Raw genomic sequence first — 16,994 nt, 5'->3', positions numbered from 1 at the left:
GTCTGTCTGTCGTAATGAAGGAGGCTTTGCTGTCTGGCCTCCGTGTGAAGGAGGCGGGTGCTAATCTCGGAGGACCACTGAGGCTTAGGGGACATGGTGGAGAAGCCCCTCCACACAGCCCCTGGCGGTGGCCGGAGGGCCCCCGGCTCCCCAGCACTCACCACCACCAGCAGGAAGGACTTGGTGAGGGCGAAGGCGGTGAGCCAGCTGACCAGCACGCAGAGCCCCGAGGCGGTGCCGCGGGCCTGCAGGGGCAGGATCTCGGACATGAGGAGCCAAGTGATGGGTCCCCAGCCCATGGCGTAGCCTGCCCAGGGAGGGGGAAGGGCTCAGGCGGAGCTCACCTGAGGGCTCAGGCCAGCTGGTAGCTGCGGGGGAATCTTCTGCCTCCCTGAGCCTCTGAGAGACTCCTCCCCACCTGTCCCAGACAACTTGAGAGTGCGCTGCCCACCCACATGTCACCCACGGGACAGCCCTCCCTGGCAGTAGCCCTCCCTGGCAGTGGCCCTCCCAGACTCGCCACCCCCCGCGGGATCACTGCCACACCTACCCATGATGAAGAACATGGTGGCCAGCAGGGGCACCAGGGTGATGTAGCTGGTGGGTATGACCAGGGGCTGCTCCGTGCCCCCGAAGGGCACGTTCTCGAGGCCCACGGTGCTGTTGGGGGTCAGAGGCTTTGGACCAAAGGAGACATACAGCCCCAGTGTCAGGTTGGCAGCAAACATGGTGGCCGCTGTGGACAGACAGATGGCCCTCAGGGCCAGGACCCTTTGAGCTGGCGGCTCCCCGGACGCTCCCTCCACAGAGCCCCTCGGCGCCCTGTACCCGGTGCTGCCCAGTTCTCGTCCGGGCCACCATCACGGCCCACCTACGACCGGACACTTCTGCAGAGCAGCAGCCTTCTCGTCCAGCCCGGTGTGGGCTTCCGTCAAACCCACCGTGGTGTGCGAGCCTCTCTGCTCGCACGAGCCCCGGCAGACCTTTCTGGAGCAGTAGGTGCATGCCAGGCCCCGCACCGGTCTGGAGCAGGTCTGCCCCAGGCCCCTCGGATCTCCCAGCCACACGGCACCTACCTGGAGGGGCCCAGCCGCAGGAAGAACGAGGCGTGCCGACGTGCCCGAGACGGCGGGACTCACCTGAGACGAAGAGCAGAACCTTGCGTCCGGCCAAGTCCATGGTGAAGGCCGCGATCAGCACCGACAGGAGCCTCACAGCCCCCACGATGGCTGCGTCATCCTCAGGAGGCTGCAGGGACGAAGCCACCGAGGCTGAGGACCCCCGGCCTGCTGCCGCTATCCCTCCAGTCCCCCCAAGGTGCTCAGGCCTCAAGCCACAGCCACGGCTCCTTGGAGCATTGAGCCACCAAGCACCTACTGTGTGCCAGGCCCTTTCTCCGGTCACCTGTCCTAGCCTGTGGGGCCTCTCGGGCAGGGGCACAACTGCCGTGCCCACCCCGGAGCCTAAGGCCAGCACAGACTCTAGATGGGACAATGACTAGTGGAACTTGCTGTCACCAATCTCCGAATCTCATCTCCCCAGCCCCGAACGGGGCTGACGTCACCCATCCATTATCTCGGTTCTGCAGGGGAGGAAGCTGAGGTTTGGAGAGGAAGCGACTTCCCTCAGTGAGTGGCAGATGCTCTGAACCTGGGGTCTGCATTTCTATGCTGGTTTCGTTTGTGATCCTGTACATTTTAAAACGTACGCTTTACTTGCAAACGTTTCCCTGAGGACAGGTGCATGGCACGGGACACGGGTACATGCCCCCGGCGGTCGCCCCCTGTACATGCACCAGATACACGGCACAGAGCGGGTGCCAGGTGAAGGATGGCCCTGAGGGACACCTGGGGCTTCGAGCAGGGCTGGGGGCGGGGGTCTCACCAGCAGGACGGCTGCGCTGTTGAAGATGGGCTGCAGGTACACAAGGATGGGCGTGATGCCCGTCAGCTGCTGTAGGAAGCGCATCAGCAGGGCGATGGCGATGGGTCGGTACATGGAGGGGTCTCGGGCCTCGGCCCATGACATGCGTCTGCTCTGGAGACACGAGGCAGCCTCTGAGGGGGCTGGGCCGCCCTGCCAGTGGGCGCCACTCTGCCCCGGACTGCATGGGGTTGGGCAGAGGTCTCTTTCATCCCTCCCCCAGGAAATGACCCAGGCCAGGGAACGGGCCCGGGGGACCCGTACCCAAACCACAGGCTCCTGGATCGGTGGGCTCAGGGTGGGGTGCTGTGACACCAGGATCTGGGGCTACCGGTACCCCGTTCCCTAGGGAAAGGAACCGAGGCCCGGAGAGGCTGGCTGCGGCCACACACAGTGGTGCCACCCCCCCCCCAAACACACACCTGTCTCTGGACGTTGTCTTGGATCTGCTGGAACTCCCAGCGGATGTCGGCGTTGGCCCCGCGCAGCCAGGCCAGTGCCCACTGCGCCTCCGCGTCCCTGCCCTTCGAGAGTAGGAAGCGCGGCGAGCTGGGCATGAAGCTGAGCAGCAGGATCATGGCGACCGCCGGCCCCTCCCCGGCCACAGCCAGCCAGCGCCACGGCAGCAGGAGGCCTGCGGGCGGGGAAGGGGTGAGGAGCTGGGATCCAGGCTGGACGCAGAGCCTCCTCCCACTGGGACCTCTGAGCAGCCTCGTCTGCCCTCAGGGCTGGTCCCAGGCTGGTCCCAGGCCGCCTCCTACAGAAAGCGATGGCCCCAGGCTTCTGAGATCTGGATCGGGACGGGCCACACGGATGGCCCAGCCCTGGCACAGGGCCCAGGTTCTTGGAGGGTCTTGAGGGCCATGGAAGGGGGCCGGAGGGGTGGCCTGAGCAGGCAAGACCCCGGGCCTCCACCACCAAGCCCCACCCGCCTCAACAGGGGTGCTCTCGTCTCTTTTCTACTCCGACTTCCCACCTAAGGCTCTTTGACAGAAGGATTCAGCTGCCAAAAGAGTTTGAAGGCTGCTGGCTGCGGGGAGCCCTCGCTGGCCAGGTAGGAAGGGGCCTCGTGACAGTGACCGGGCGGGGCAGGGGACTGCCCTGGAGGACACGGAACTAGGAAGCCTCACGGCCCAGCCTTCTCTGGGGGCACATCCCTTCCCAGCCCTCGCCCCCTGCCCGCACACGGGAGGGGCCGCGTGCACGCATGTCTCACCAAGGGCGTAGAGAGAGAGCGACCCAAACACTGCCATGAGCTGCGGTGTGGCCCCCAGGGCCCCACGGACGCCTGGGGGCGCAATCTCAGACACGTACACCTGCAAGACACCGCACCCACCCCGGCCCGCGTGAGAACACGGGGGCCTGGCCAAGGTGGCTGACTCTTGGGAAGTGGGGGCCTCTGGTGAGGCTCTTGTCCTGGTCATGAGTCTGTGACCTCCCTCGGGCCTCGGGGTCCCTGTCCGGTGGGCAGAAGCGCTCAGCTCTGAAACGGCTAGCGCGAAGCTGGGGGCTGGGAGGCCAAGGGCACCCAGGCTCGACCTGGCTCCTCCCGGGGGTCCTCGCCCCCACCAGGCTCGCCGCAGCCCCTGAGCGGGTGTGCGGGTGGGCGAGGGCGGGGTGCCGGGGCAAGGACTTCCTTTTCCTCCCTGTTGCTCAATGTGGCTTTTCTCCCATTGAGCAATGTGCGTTGATTTTCAAGAAATGGGTTAGGAAGTTTGAGGAGTCCAGAATGGGGAGCAGCTGGGCACGTGGCGACAGATTTCCCTGAAATTAATGGCCCTGGCAGGGGTGAACTGAGTCTCCCCGGCCAACACATCCCTGCTGACCGCTGGACTCGGAGGCCAGGAGGCCTCTGCTAACGCGGTCAGCACGCTACTGAGGCTGTGAGGGGACTTGGGGTGGGTGGTCCTGGCCTTACCGGGATGCAGGCAGCTGTCAGCCCTCCAGCGAAGCCCGTCAGCACCCTCCCCAGCAGCAGCATCCACAGGCCACGGGCGCCCGCCATGAGCGCGTAGCCGGCTGCCGAGGGTACGGCGGAGAACATGATGCTGCGCTTCCGGCCCAGGAGGTCATTGAGGACCATGGCACTGAGGCCTCCCGCCGCCGCACCCAAGGTGAACACGGACTGTGGAGGAGGGTGCAGGGCAGACACGTCTGGGCAGCCAGCATCCCCCACCCCCCGTCAGATCCTAGAGACAGCTGCTCTTCCGGGCCAGCCCGGGAGCCTGGGCTGCGGACTCAGGCCCCGAACGGTAGTGAGCCTCCTGTCTCCAGAGGTGCCCAAGCAGCATGTGGACACAACGGGGAGTCCTGCTCTGGGCAGGAGGTGGGGCCGCGTGTCCACAGCGGTTCTGTGCAGACTGATGTTCAAGTGTCTAATACTGTAATACAGCAGACGGGAGGATTCTGTGACTTGAAGCCTCTGGGACTGTAAGATTTGGGGGTTCTTGGGTTCCCCATACACTGTAGTGAGTAGAGTTCAGTCAGCTGTGTTGTGGGGAGGTTGGTGGCACCCCCCTCGTGGGGTTTGGCCCTGGAGTCGATCAGCTCTCTTGGGAAGTGCAGAGTACACACCTGGCACATACCAAGCGCTCAGTACCCGGTGGGCATCAGCGGCTCAGCTAATATGTTGTCACTGTAAATCTGAGGCCACCAGGATTGTACTGCTAGTACCCTGAGACCCTCGAGGTCTGTGCTCCTCTCTTCTGCGTGTCCGTGTCCAAATCTGTCCCGGGCCCTCCTCGCTCCAGCAGGCGCCTCTTTCTACGGGCACCTGATGCCCCAGACCCCTATCACCCAGGGAAGCAGCTGCTCTGCTGTGACAGTCCAGATCCGGGTGTGGGGGGCATGGGGAACCCTCAACCCCGCGGGGTGTAGACCTTAAGCCCTCCCCGACCTGCTCCTTCCCATACCTTCCCCACTGGCTTTCGCTTCCTCCTTTCATTTCAGAGCCATCAGCTGGCCTCACACCCTCCCCCAGCCTGGAGTGCGGAGGCAGACCGGGGTACCTACCTGCTACCCCTGCCCTGCCCCTCCCAACTCAGAGCCGGGTCCTTACCCCGAACCAGGACGCCTGGGTTTTGGTCAGTCTCAGGTTTGGATCCAAGGAGCGCTCCAGGGCTGGGATGACCGGGGACGTGTAGACCAGGGCGTAGCCGAAGCTGAAATTGCCCAGCACGGCGGCAAACGTCGCCAGGAACACCCTTTTGTTCTGCGGGGCCCTGGACGTGGTAGGGGCAGAGATTGGGGGTGTTTGAGTCCCTCCCCACCGATCTGCTGCCTGTCCTGAGTACGACGGCTGTCCACTCAGGGGCCAGTGCTGGGGAGGGCTAGGGCGAGGGCCAGTCAGACTGGCACCTCCCCAGGGTCTGAGTGCCAGCTCTTTTGGGGGAATTTCAGGGCATGAGGACGGCCCCCACAGCCCACCGCCACGCGGGAGACACGGGTGCAGGGGGGCTTTTCTGCAGCAGAAGAGGCCTGGTTTTTGCCACCCCGGGTTCGCTTGCTCCGTGACCTTAGGCCAGCCCTTCGCCTTCTCCCGGTCTTGGACTCCCTATCTGTGACAGGTGGGGGCTGGGCCCGGTACTGGAGGGCAGGGAGGACGGCATACGACCAGTTCTTTAAATAGGAGTCTTAAATAGCGTGTCTAGGGGCAGGAGGGGACCGACCAGATGGCCCTTTGGTGGCCACTTAGATGGTCAGAGGAGGCCCAAGGAGGAAACCAGCCCCCACCCACCGTCCCCATGCCCCGCGACTCTCACCCGATAGGCGTCCTCTCCTCCGGCGACGGGGGCGCCTTCTCGGGGAAGGTGTCATAGTCCGGGCCCTCGGCGCCCAGCAGCGGCTCCTGCATGGCCGGCGTCTGCGGTCTCAGGCGCCGCCGAGGGACCTGGGCAGCTCGGGCGGGGAGCGCGTCGGGCCGCAGCGGCTCTGAGCATCCGGCGGCGCCCGCGGCTCCACCCCCCGGCCGCGATTGGCTGTGGGGCGGCCCTGCAGAGCCGGCGCCGGCCAATGGGCGGCCGCGAGCGGTGCGGATGCGGGGATGCGGGCGCGGCCGGGCTTTCCCGGGGCGCGGCGCGCGCCTCGTGGGACCCTGGAGGTCCCGGGTGGTCCGCGAGGGTGGGAACCTTCACCGGAGGGAAGCCGCTTGCCAGTCGTATGGGGCCTGGAGGCAGAACCGCTGCCGGATCGTCCGTGTCCACGTCGGGTCCGAGCCGGGTACCAGCACCGGCTCAAGACCGCGTCCCGCCCTGGGGTCCAGCTCCTGCACGCAGCAGGAAGCTCAAGTTCGGAGAGGCGAAGCCACTCGCCAGGGTCACACAGCGAACTCGTGTCTCCCTTCAGAGGCGGACCGCGAGCTCCATCCTGCGCCCCACTCTTTCTCTGCGATTGGCGTCCCCAGTCACCTCCGAGACGCAGTGGACTATGGCTGACGAGTGTCCTGGCGAAGGCAGGGCGGAGGCGGTGGCGGTTCCAGTGGGCCGGACTTGTATTTTCCCCGTTTCTGGTCTTGTCCAGTTACAGAAGCGAGTTGGCCCGGTAGTGAAGCACCCAGGTAATAAGATGAAATTTAGAAATAAAGCAGAAGCGGAAAATTCCCTGGAAAACCGACCTCAAAAAATAACACAATTGCTCATTTCAGCTCTCCATTTGGACTTTTTTTCAAAGAGAGAAGGCTGATCACACCCTATTCTGCTGGATGGATGTGCCACATATATTTTTAAACTGGTCCTTTGTCGCTGAGCATTTGGGTTATTTACAAAATTTCGCTATTAAAATAGTAAAGTGTTTTTTAAAAGTGATTATAATTCCCTTTCGTTATCACTGAAACACGACGATAGAGGAAATAGTGACATCTGTCTCCTGACAGCCTCGTCCTGCTGGCATGTTAGTGTGTTTCTCCCACGCGTCTGTTTACACTTTTGCCTGTCGTGTGTGCACGCAACTGAGTGACCGCTTTACATTGTATTTTAAGCATTTTCTTGCCATCAAGGACGCAGGCCTCAGATCCAGGCACACTCAATACACGGTGACTTTTACTGATAATATTGCACAGTTCTCATAATCACATTTTAAAATTTGAGATACAACACATCTTGGATGTGCAGCTCCACAATTAAACTTTGGTGTGCAGCTCTGTAATCAATGACTCAATGAAGAAACAGAAGCTTCTTATTACCCCGGAAAGTCCGGATATTTCTCCCCAGACATTCCCACCCTCCTGAGTCCTATCACTGATTTCTTTCATTGTGGATTAGACGTTCCTGCTCTTGAACCTGATATGAATATACTCTTGTTTCTGCTTCTCTTTTTTTTTTCCCTCAATGTACTTGTTTTCTTTTAAAATCAACTTTGTTAAGATACAATTTACATAGAGGAACCTGAACTCATTTTAAATGTACTGGTTGGTGAGCGTTGACAGCTGTATAGCCCGGACCCCTCCCCCACCAAGGTCTCGAACACTCCATCCTCCTAGAAGTCCCTTTGTGTCCCTTTCTGTCAAACCCCCTCCTCACTCTCCCCACCCCGCCTGGGAAACTGCTGCTCATCTTCCTGTGCCTGTGGATGGGACTGGTCCTTCCTCGGAGTCATCCGTGTCATTTTCCAGTGTCTTTGTCCCTTTTTGTTGCTGTATATGAGTGCACCCCGGTGTCTGCCCAGCCTTTGGTGGGTGGTTGGGTTATTTCCAGTTTTTGGCCGGACGAACAAGGCTGATATGACACTCTGTGTGCGGAGCGCTGTCTTAATTGGCCTTGCAGGTCCCTGAGTGGATGCCCCTGGATTTGCTCATGAATCTTCTGTCGTGGGCATTAGGGCTGTTTCAGACATTTTTGCTCTGAAAATTAGCAATGCAACGAACATCTTTGTCCTTCAAGGATAATTTCCTTCAGCGAGGATTGTTTCCGTGGTCCTCGGGCCTCTTTTAACCCTCTTACCAGTGGGCTTATGCCCTCGCTCCTGACCACTGTCGCCCGGGTCTCCCCTAGATGGCCGCTCGGGACCTGACCTGGTCTCTGGGGTGGTGTGGAGTGTATGTAACACTCCTCCCCTCCCCCTACCCACCCTGGCCTGGCACCGGTGGGGCACACAAGGGCTGCCAGGAAGCCCCTTGCCAACTTGAATTCAGAGTTCTCCCCACTTCTTCAGCCGGTCCCAGCCCACAGGCAGGAAGTCTCCCTTGGAGCAGCAGGAAGTGCTGGTCTGGAGTGGGACACCTTGCTCGGCTGGGCATGGACAGTTCGTTCCTCTCTCCGCCCTGAACACACCCACAGAAGGGCTGGGTCGCTCACTTCTCCGCCCCCAGCTCTGGCCCCTTCCTGCGAGAAGTTGGCAGGTTGCAGTTCTTTCGAGGAAGAGCCCTCAGTTCGTCCACTCAGGCTTGCCTGTCCCTGGGAAAGTGGCAGCTCTGGGGCCGGCCCCTCCTGGGACGCCAGAGCTCCCATGGCTGCAGGGTAAGCATCCTGCAGAACTCCAGGACTGGGGAGGGGCAGGCCGGCGCCACTCCTGACTCTCGGATTGTGTCCACCCCTGGCTGACCCAGGGCATTGGAGCTTAATGAATGACCTGGTCCGAACTCTGCCCTGCAGAGAGGAGGGGCCAAGGACCGGCTCTCAGAGTGCTGTGACCACCTCTGCCAACCTCCGGGGCTTCGTGGGAAGGCTGCCTCCGCTCCGGGCCTTACCGTTCTCCCGTGGAATATGGACGGGGCCGGGTGCTGTGCGGGCAGGGCGCAGCTGGCAGCTTTGACACAGCTCCTCCTGCAGTTTCCCGAAGGTCCCTGCGGATGAGCCTGGGCTTCTAAGTGCCCTGGAAACTGGCGGCGCTGCATTCCAGACGCCCTGGCACAGGGGGAGAAGTCTCCGAGGGGGGAGGTAAGGCGTGCCAGTGGATCAGGCCGCACCCCCGCTGGTCCTCGTCCCCCCCGCGTGGCCTCGATCACCCACTTTAGAGGAAAGCAGTGTGGCTCAGGGAGCCCCTGCTCGTGGTCGCCTCGTGGGCCCTCGCTCCGGCTAGGGCCGGAGACCTTCCCTCCGAGGGTGAGCGCTGGTGGCCTGCCCAGTGCACGTCCTGTCCCTTACCTGCTCCTTCCTACAGATGGGCTGCCCAGGGCCCCTGGGGGAGAAGGTCTCTGACATCCAGCGGTCCAGCACTCCCGCTGACCCCCGCCGTGCTCCAGGCGAAGCCATCCCTGACCCCGTGGACTCGGACCTCGTGCCCTCCATGGCCCTGGCCGCGGCCTTGGTCTTGCTATTTCTCTTACTCTCGTCCTGGCTGGTGTGGCGTGGGCACCTCCAAGGCTCCTGCTGACGTGGGTTCCCAGGAGGGGGGTGGGCGAGTCTGTGGCTGGGCCTGGCACAGAGTCAGGAGTGGCTCCACGGGAACAGAGCCAGGGACACGAGGGTGGGGGGCGGAATGGAGGGGCTAGCCTCCCAGCCATACCCCGGGCCAAACCCCGTGGCCAGCTGCTCCCGGCAGCCGCAGCGGGACCACAGGAGGCCCCCGAGGCCCCGGACTGGAGGCAGGAACTCGGATGAGCCCTGGCCTGTGCCGCAGAATGCCACCGCCCTGTGCCTGGCATCCGAGAGTGGGCTCCGAGCCTTGGGCACCCGGACGTGGTCAGGCAGGCCAGGCTCAAACCCACTCATCCTGGGGTTGCGAATAAAGCCAAGTGACCACTGGGCATCTGAGAAATAACTCAAGGTGTGCAGTAATTGAGAATTCCAGCCCAGGCTGTGCCTACACTGGGCCGTGTGACGCTGGACAGGGCCCTACTGTGTTCTGGGCCTTGGTTTCCCCAGTCATCAAATGAGGATGGCAATATGTACTTCTGGGAATTGTTGGGAGGGTCGACCAGTGGGGAGGCACTGTGGTCACTTCTGCAGCAGTCACTGCCTCTGTGCCGGCCTCTCTCTCTCCTGGGACTCAGCAAACGCTTAGAGGTAGCCACCCCTCCTCCTTTGCAGGCGGCGGTGGGCTGAGCCTGATGCGCGGGTTTTGGCTGCCACCTGGTGTCTGAAGTCAGAATTGCACCATCTGCTGTGAGAGTCCCCTTGGGGTTGCCGTCAGGCCCAGGATGGAAAATTTTGAGATTGTAAATAAACACATCCCATTACCCAGAGAGAACATCTTTTACCATTTGCTATTTATCTTCTTTCTCTCCATTTCTGTATCTAAATCTTACCGAAGAAATTGTCAGGAAGGAGGCGGAGCGGGTGGCAGAGAGCTGCTTGTGCAAGGGACGGTCACTGCCCAAGGCCAGCGGGGACTTCCCACCCACAGTGGCCCCTTCTGGGACCTGGACAAAGGAGTGCACACGCTTCCGGGCATGGGAGGGGCACGGAGACCTTCAAGCTGGCACAGAAGGCTCCAGACTTTGCTGTCCCCGATTGAACAAATACAAGACACCTCCCGTGTGCCAGACTCTGCAGAGAAACAGGTGAATGGGCCCCCCAGAGAGCTCAGGGGCTCCTCCCCCTGCTCCTTCAGCGCCCTGGAGCCCAGGCCGGGGTGGCGGGGGGCTGCGGGCTCCCTCTCTCCTGTCCTGGGTGGACCTAGCCTGCTGTCTTGACCCCAGCTGCGGGAGAGGCGGGTAGGTAGTGCTTGGGGCTGTAGGGGCCTCAGGTACTCTCTGGGGGGAGTGGGGGTTGGGGTGGATCCCAGAGGTTTGGGGATCCTCTTGAAGAAGTAGGGTTAGGGGCACTGAGAGACAAGGCCTGGTAGCTGGACCCTGATTTTCTGACTGGTCACCTGCATGACTGGGGACTCAGGCTGGACCACAGGAGCCCCCTCCTCAGCTGACCGTCCTGCCTGCTACAGGAAAGGGAGGCCTGATTCCTCCGAGACTCACTTTGAGACTGTCCCTCCCCCGGGCCCTCTCCTGAGCATCTTCCCTGTCCCACAGGCCTGGCTCCGAACTCGGGGGCCCAGGGCGCAGGCAGGCAGCCAAGCGTGGCCCCCACCACCTCTGGCCTTCTGCCCAGGGAGCAGAGGGCCCTCTCCGCTGCTGGTCACACCCCTCCCTGTTGGAGGGGAGGGGCTGAGGGCAGGACGCCCCACCCCACACCTCCTGCCCCTTCCCCAGCACCCTCTGCCTCTCCACCTTTGACTGTTAGATTCCCACGGGTGGGCCGGGTTGGGGGCCTCTGGGGGTCCCAGGCCCATGCCCCACCTCACGCCCTCTCAGGCCACCGGAGCCAGAGCTAAATCTCGGGCTCCTTCTTCCAAGCCTGAGCCCATGTCCACGGACTCCAGGCATCCAGCCTGAGGGATGCGGGGCCCCCAGGAGAGCCAAAGAGGCGAGCGTCTGTCCTCTGGGGAGTTCGCCCAAGGCCTCGTCGCTGCCCCCTGACTCAGTGCCAGTGAGTAAGGCAGGTGGAGGTGGACGAAGGCAGCCTGGCTCTGCTTGTTTGCATTTCTGACCAACCCTCATGAGAATGCCATGCGGCCTCGACGAGGTGGATCCAGTGGTCAAGTCACTGGCGGGGAGCCCAGCCTCCGAGGCTCCAGCGGGCTGCCCGCCCCGCTGCAGGGCCTGGGGCCAGCACGGCCTCTGCGTGCGGCTCGTCCAGGAAGCAATGGCACCGCAAGGAAAATCTCGTTCTGGGTGATTCAGTGACCCGTTTCGTAAACATTGCGGTTCCACCTTGGGGTTTTTCCTGCCCCGCCTCCCGGGCCCCGCCTCCCCGCCCAGCTTCCCTCTCCCAGGAGGCACCGGGGCAGCCAGATGCCTGGGGTTAGGAAAATATGTGTTTTCAGTGGGTTGGACGTCTCAAAGGGTGACGGGATGGGCCTGGGGACTGGCGTGGGGCTGGTGGACCGCTCCCTGAACTGGTCGGCAAGGAGATGCTGGGAGCGGGCAGCTCGCTGGTGCACGTGCACGTGCACGTGCACGTGTGTGTGTGCATGCATGTGTGTGCGCAGGCATGTGGTGTGCCTGCATTAGCATGTGCACACACTCTGTATAACACGGTGCACACATGTTGTGTCTGTGTACATGTTCGTGTGTATGAGCATATGCATGCACAAGCGTATGCATGTGCGAATATATATGTACAGCGAACATGTGCCTGCGCGTACACACATACACGTGCGTGCACACCCATGTACGCATATGTGGACGCGTGCATACATGTGTGCTCGTGTTTAATCCGTGTGGCCTCCCTATAGGAGACCGGGCATGCAGGGGAGCTGCTGCTCCTCCCAGCGGCCTGCCTGCTCGTAGGCTGGAGGGTGTCTGCCAGGCACGGTGCCGGTGGCCCACAGGGGGCGGGGGGGCTTTCTCCCTGGGGAGGAGGAGGCCCTCGCTGTAGTTACAGAGAGCAGACGCCGACACGGGGCCCGGGGGCGTCATGAAGCTGGAGTCTCCATTTCTCATGAGCCATCCTTCCCAGACGGGCCCCAGTTTTGTTTGGGGTGGCGATGTGCCTAACTGCAAACTCAGACTCTGAGCTGCCCGCACAGATGCGGGGGCGCACGGGCATCAGTTCTGGCCAGGGAGGGCAGCTTCCTGGGTGGGGAGGTTTGGGGTCCTCCCTCTTCCTCCTTCCCGGAATGCAGCCGTGTCCCTCGGGGTGCAGTGGCAGTGGCTGTCCTACAACCAGGAGCCGAGAGCCCGGGCTGAGGCTGGCAGGTGGGGACGAGGCAGGAGCTGGATCTTTGGTGATGTCGTGGGGCCTGGGCCCTGCCATGCGAGCCACAGCCATGTGCGCTCCTCACCGAGATGCCAGCCACCCGTCCTCGCTGGGTGGTAAGGGGCTGGCACGTGGCGGGCACCCTCCGTACTCCGTACTCCTCTAGGGACACTGGGGAACCGCCCTCAGGGGCATGCAGCTGCCTCTCATGTCGCTGTACGGTCACCTCTTGTGAGAGGCCAACTTTTGGGCCAGAGGAGAGGGCCGAGGCGGGCGGGAGGAGGTCAGCCTGGCCTGGCTCCCCGTGTACAGCAGAGAGGCCGCGTTCTCTTCTACAGCAGAGAACACCCTGCTCTGTGGGAGCAGGGTGTTCGTCTGAGCCTGAGTGCCACCTGGAGCCAGGGGCCAGTCACTGTCCTGTCTTCTGTGAGGTGAGGACCCAGTACGGGGCTGTGTGGCAGTGGGATGAGGTGACTCTGGAAACCCTTCCTCAGCCTAGGAGATGGGCCAGAGGCGCGCGCTGGATGGCAGGTGGGTGCGTGGGCAGAGGACAGGTGCCCAGAGGGATGGCATCTTTCACGATGTGGGACAGCGGTCCTGGGAGCCAGGCCCCGGATGTCCCCAGCAAACACTCCCGGGGACCTCGAGGAACTTCAGCGAACCCACACGTGTCAGGCACATCCTGCTTAGGGCATGAAGCGGGGACAGGAAAAAGCCAGGCAGAGGCTGACCCGCCCCCTCTCCGGCCATCGGCCCCTCCTCAGGACACAGCCGTGGCTTCTGTCACCCGGCTTTTGGGGTCTCGACGGGGCAGCCAGTCTACCTGGGGTCGAGTCCTTGCTGTGTGAGTTTGGGCCCCCCACACACCACCCGTATTTGTGAACCTCCACTTCTGCATCTGCTTCACGGGGAGAGGTGGATGGGGTCCTTCGTGGACACACACACATGGAGTCCCGAGCCGGACGGGCGCTTGTGACCTTGACTCTCTGCTTTTCCCCCTTGTTCGGCAGACCCGGATCCGGGGTTCGGAAGAGGAGCCCCTGCCTGGGACGTGGATGTGGGTCCAACCCGGTCAGGCGAGGTGAGTTCTTGTCCCCTCTGGCCTTTGCGACAGGAAGGAAGAGACCCAGGCCTACCTCTCGGCCAGTTGCATGCTGACCCCAGGCTCTAATCACCCTGGGCTGCCCCCACCTCCTGCTTTTGGGGCTGGCTGGGTCTGGGGGTGACTTCGGGAGCAGGGCAGGGTTGGGGACCGGAGCAGCACCTGGCCGGCGGAGGCTTTGCCAGGCGTGTCTGCCTTTCACGGCCTCGGCCGACACCCTCTTCCGGGACCCGGCCGACCATTTGTGGGCTGCTAAGTAGCGCAACAGCTGCCGTCCTCACCCCAGTGAGACAGCGCATTTTTCGGGTGGCCGGACACTTCCTGGCTTGCAGTGTGTGAGTGAGCCTCGCTCTGTCCCTCCAGACTCCCCCCCTCCTGTCCCCGCCGGCCAGCAGCGGGGTCAGGCCAGACCACCACGGCCCCATGCTCAGACGGACCACACAGACCCCTGGGGCTGCAGGTGGCCCGGGAAAGCGCCTCTCCGTTATTTTTGGCCCCCGCGCTGGCCTGTGGACTCCCTGCCAAAAGCAATTACTGAATTTTCATCTTGTTTTGCTGACAGTTTAGAATATGTCAAAAATGTTCCACTGGGAGACCCGGGGGCACCTCAGGGGGTGGGGAGTGGGGGCTCGGGAGCCCAGCTGTGGCCGGGTCCCCCGGGGTCGGTCTTTGGGGTTCCTGGCGAGATAGAGGAGGGGTGGGGGCAAGTGAGGGCCGTTCACGGCCGTCGGTGTTTGTGCCTTCCGAGCAGCAATCCATGTGCGAACACGGGCTCACCCCCCTCTGTCCTCGTAACAGTGGGGGCCGTTGTCCCCGTGTCACCGAGGAGGAAGCTGCATCACAAGGCTGTTCTGCAACTTGCTGATGCCCCACGCCTGGGAGATGGCCGAGTGGGGGATGTGCTCGGGGTCACTGGAAAACAAACCGGGTCTGGCCACCTCCTTTAAAATGTCTACACTGTGGTGCCTTGGAACTTGCACCTTGGCCCTCGGCCGGGGACCATGGCTGTCCTGGGGAGGACTTTGGGGTCACCGGAGTCTGCGAACAGGGCCAGCCGCGGGGCCTAGTGTTCATGCTCATGCTGGGCGGGCTGGATCCTGCCTGCTGGGCCTCCCGCCCTCCCACGGCCCTGGGGAGCGTCCGTGCCACAGGCAGAGAGTCGGGGGAGACCGACAGATTGCGGCCCCAGCCACGGGCCCCTGAGACCCCTACTGCTCTGACTCTGGCGGCTGCTAATTCTGGTCCAGGAGGAGCCTGGGGTGGGCCACTGTCAAGAGGCGGGGTGGGGGGGGAGCTTCAGACCCGACCCCCCGCTGGCAGCTGCCAGAGTGACTGGGGGTGGGGGTCTGTCTGCAGGAGAGGAGTTTGCATGGAGCACCTGGCCATCTGCGACCTCATTTATCCGCAGGCCACCCCTGGATGCAGGGGCTCGGCTCTTGCCCCAGGAGGCCACGCCCACTCCACAGATGGGCTCGGACACATACATGTGCACGTGCATGTGCGCACGTGTGCCCTCGCACGTCGTGCAGGTGAGCATGCACGCGTGTGTATGTGCACATGGGTGTACATGCATGTGTATGGGTGTGCACACACACGCCTTTACGAAATGACCCCACCTCCTGTCTGGCAGGCTGGCTCGGCCCCCGGCAGTTGGTGCGGGCTGCTCTGAGCGGGGGCGGGGCAGGCCGGAAGTGGACACGCAGCGGAGGGCTCCCACATAGCCTCCTGCGGGCCTGGCGTTGGGTGGGGGATGGTCTGTAGCCAGTGGGTGTCAAGGGGGAGCAGTCAGACCGCAGGAGTGCGGGGAGCCCAGCCTTGGCCGCTCAGGGCTGGCCTGGGTGTGGGGTGACACTCATATGTGCCATGCGTGTGCCTGTAGGTGTCTGTCTCGTGTCCTGTTATCTGCACAGCCTGGGCCCGGATTTCAGCTGGTCCTGTTGCCCTGGACAGTCACATGTGTATTGAATTGTGGCTGCAATTTCAGGGGAAGAAGCAGATGGAGCGCCTGCCCTCACCTGCCCCCACCGCCTTCGAAGGCACCGTCTCTGCAGAATGCGGATGCCTGTCTGAGGAGCGTGGCCCACAGCAGCTCCGTGACCCAGGAGGCCAGCAGAGGCCTGGAGCCTGTCGGGCTGTCTGCGGAACGACCGTGAGGTGGTCTCCAAGGACGGATTAGCTGCCCGGCCCGTGCCCGCAGATAAGGAGCAGGATTTGCTTTCTTGGGCCCGGAGAACAGACACCAGGGCCACGCGGTCTGGCCGGGGGCTTGGGCGCAGGGGATGCTGTGGGCGTCTGTGGACAGCGCGGAGAAAGGCCGCTGGTGGTCTGGGTCGAGGCCGCCCTCTTTCTGGACCACTTGGTGTCCTTCGCCCCAGGCGCTGGCCTGGCTGTGGGTGGGGTCGGCAGTGGGCCCGGGGCCTGGGGATCCTGCCCCCTGGCTGGGACACGGAGCCCGAACCAGCCTGAAGCCTCCCTGGGCCTCCCCTGCGTCCCCCAGGCAGGTGGCCTGCACACCGTGGCTTCCTGGCCTTTCTCCATTCAGCTCACCGGGGCTCATGGCCACCATCTCTTGGGGTCCACACGACCCAGGAAGGAAAAATGTGCTCAGTACACGAATACAGCAGCAACCCCAGTGTGTCCCCCGCCCTCTGGAGGGGCGTCTGGTGGCCCGGCCCGGCCCGGGAGGGGTGGCCCCCGCACGTTCGTGGGCCAAGACCATGAGGCTCCGAGGAGCTGCAGTTATGTGGTGGGGGCGGGGACAGTCCTGTGACTCTCGCCCCACGGTCCCCTCACGGCCTGTCAAAGTGACACCCTTCAGGGCCAACGTCTCAGTGTGAGGACACTGCCCTGGCTTTCTCCGTGCCCTGAGCCCACGAGTCCCCCCTCGCCCGGAATCCGTGGGCGCGAGCATCTCGCGGGGCCCCTCTGCTGCGCCCGGAGCCGCCCAGGGCGGGCGCTGCCCGTCCTGCCTTGTCGTCTCCCCTTCGCCACGAGTGCGCCTCGGGGCCCCCGCCGCTGCGACCCGCGCCCTCCCCAGACCTCTCCGCCAGCCAGCGTGGCTATGTGTCCTCCTTTGTCCGAGCCTGGACCGGCCGCATCTGAGTCGCGGACTCCGAGCGTGGGGCTGGCCCCTGCGAGGCCGGAGGGTGGGCTTCAGTGACAGACGCTCTGGCTGGACACGGCTCCCTGACGCACGTGGAACGCAGGGTTCGGGGTTCGTGTGAAGCGGCCCCGGATCTGGGGTGCACCAGCCCCTCCCCTCTGCCCAGGAGCCTCTCCGAGGCGCAGAGGGCACGCGTCGTCCTTGTGAAGCGAGGGATGCGGAGCGATACCCGAGG

At 63.2% G+C, this 16,994-nt stretch overlaps 2 protein-coding genes across 4 annotated transcripts in view; one reads left to right on the top strand and one right to left on the bottom strand.

Annotated features, from left to right (window-relative positions):
• SLC2A6 (solute carrier family 2 member 6) overlaps positions 1 to 5,856 on the bottom strand; it is a 10,190-nt gene extending 4,334 nt beyond the window's left edge. For 2 of the 3 annotated variants that reach the window (XM_039858785.1, XM_039858784.1), the window contains exons 1-8: positions 5,685 to 5,856; positions 4,982 to 5,144; positions 3,842 to 4,048; positions 3,140 to 3,239; positions 2,346 to 2,557; positions 1,885 to 2,037; positions 1,140 to 1,248; positions 551 to 736 (exon numbers count right to left, since the gene is read on the bottom strand). In XM_039858785.1, the coding sequence (XP_039714719.1) occupies positions 551 to 736; positions 1,140 to 1,248; positions 1,885 to 2,037; positions 2,346 to 2,557; positions 3,140 to 3,239; positions 3,842 to 4,048; positions 4,982 to 5,144; positions 5,685 to 5,776 (1,222 nt within the window). In that variant the 5' untranslated portion in view covers positions 5,777 to 5,856. Of the gene's footprint in view, positions 1 to 161; positions 308 to 550; positions 737 to 1,139; positions 1,249 to 1,884; positions 2,038 to 2,345; positions 2,558 to 3,139; positions 3,240 to 3,841; positions 4,049 to 4,981; positions 5,145 to 5,684 lie in introns of all 3 variants that reach the window. The other variant, XM_039858786.1, reaches the window with a different exon arrangement.
• A 2,287-nt stretch (positions 5,857 to 8,143) lies between these two features.
• Positions 8,144 to 16,655, top strand: LOC120599760 (uncharacterized). Its single transcript, XM_039858852.1, has 6 exons — positions 8,144 to 8,375; positions 8,511 to 8,795; positions 9,019 to 10,360; positions 13,565 to 13,635; positions 15,065 to 15,185; positions 15,641 to 16,655. Exons 3-6 carry the CDS (start codon positions 9,998 to 10,000, stop codon positions 15,830 to 15,832), a joined length of 747 nt encoding a protein of 248 aa, XP_039714786.1. The 5' UTR covers positions 8,144 to 8,375; positions 8,511 to 8,795; positions 9,019 to 9,997; the 3' UTR covers positions 15,833 to 16,655.
• Positions 16,656 to 16,994: the final 339 nt, after the last annotated feature.

The sequence above is a fragment of the Pteropus medius genome, unplaced genomic scaffold, assembly GCF_902729225.1.
Source record: "Pteropus medius unplaced genomic scaffold, Ma_sr-lr_union100, whole genome shotgun sequence".
Taxonomy (NCBI): domain Eukaryota; kingdom Metazoa; phylum Chordata; class Mammalia; order Chiroptera; family Pteropodidae; genus Pteropus; species Pteropus medius.
This window is presented reverse-complemented; position numbering and strand designations above follow the sequence as displayed.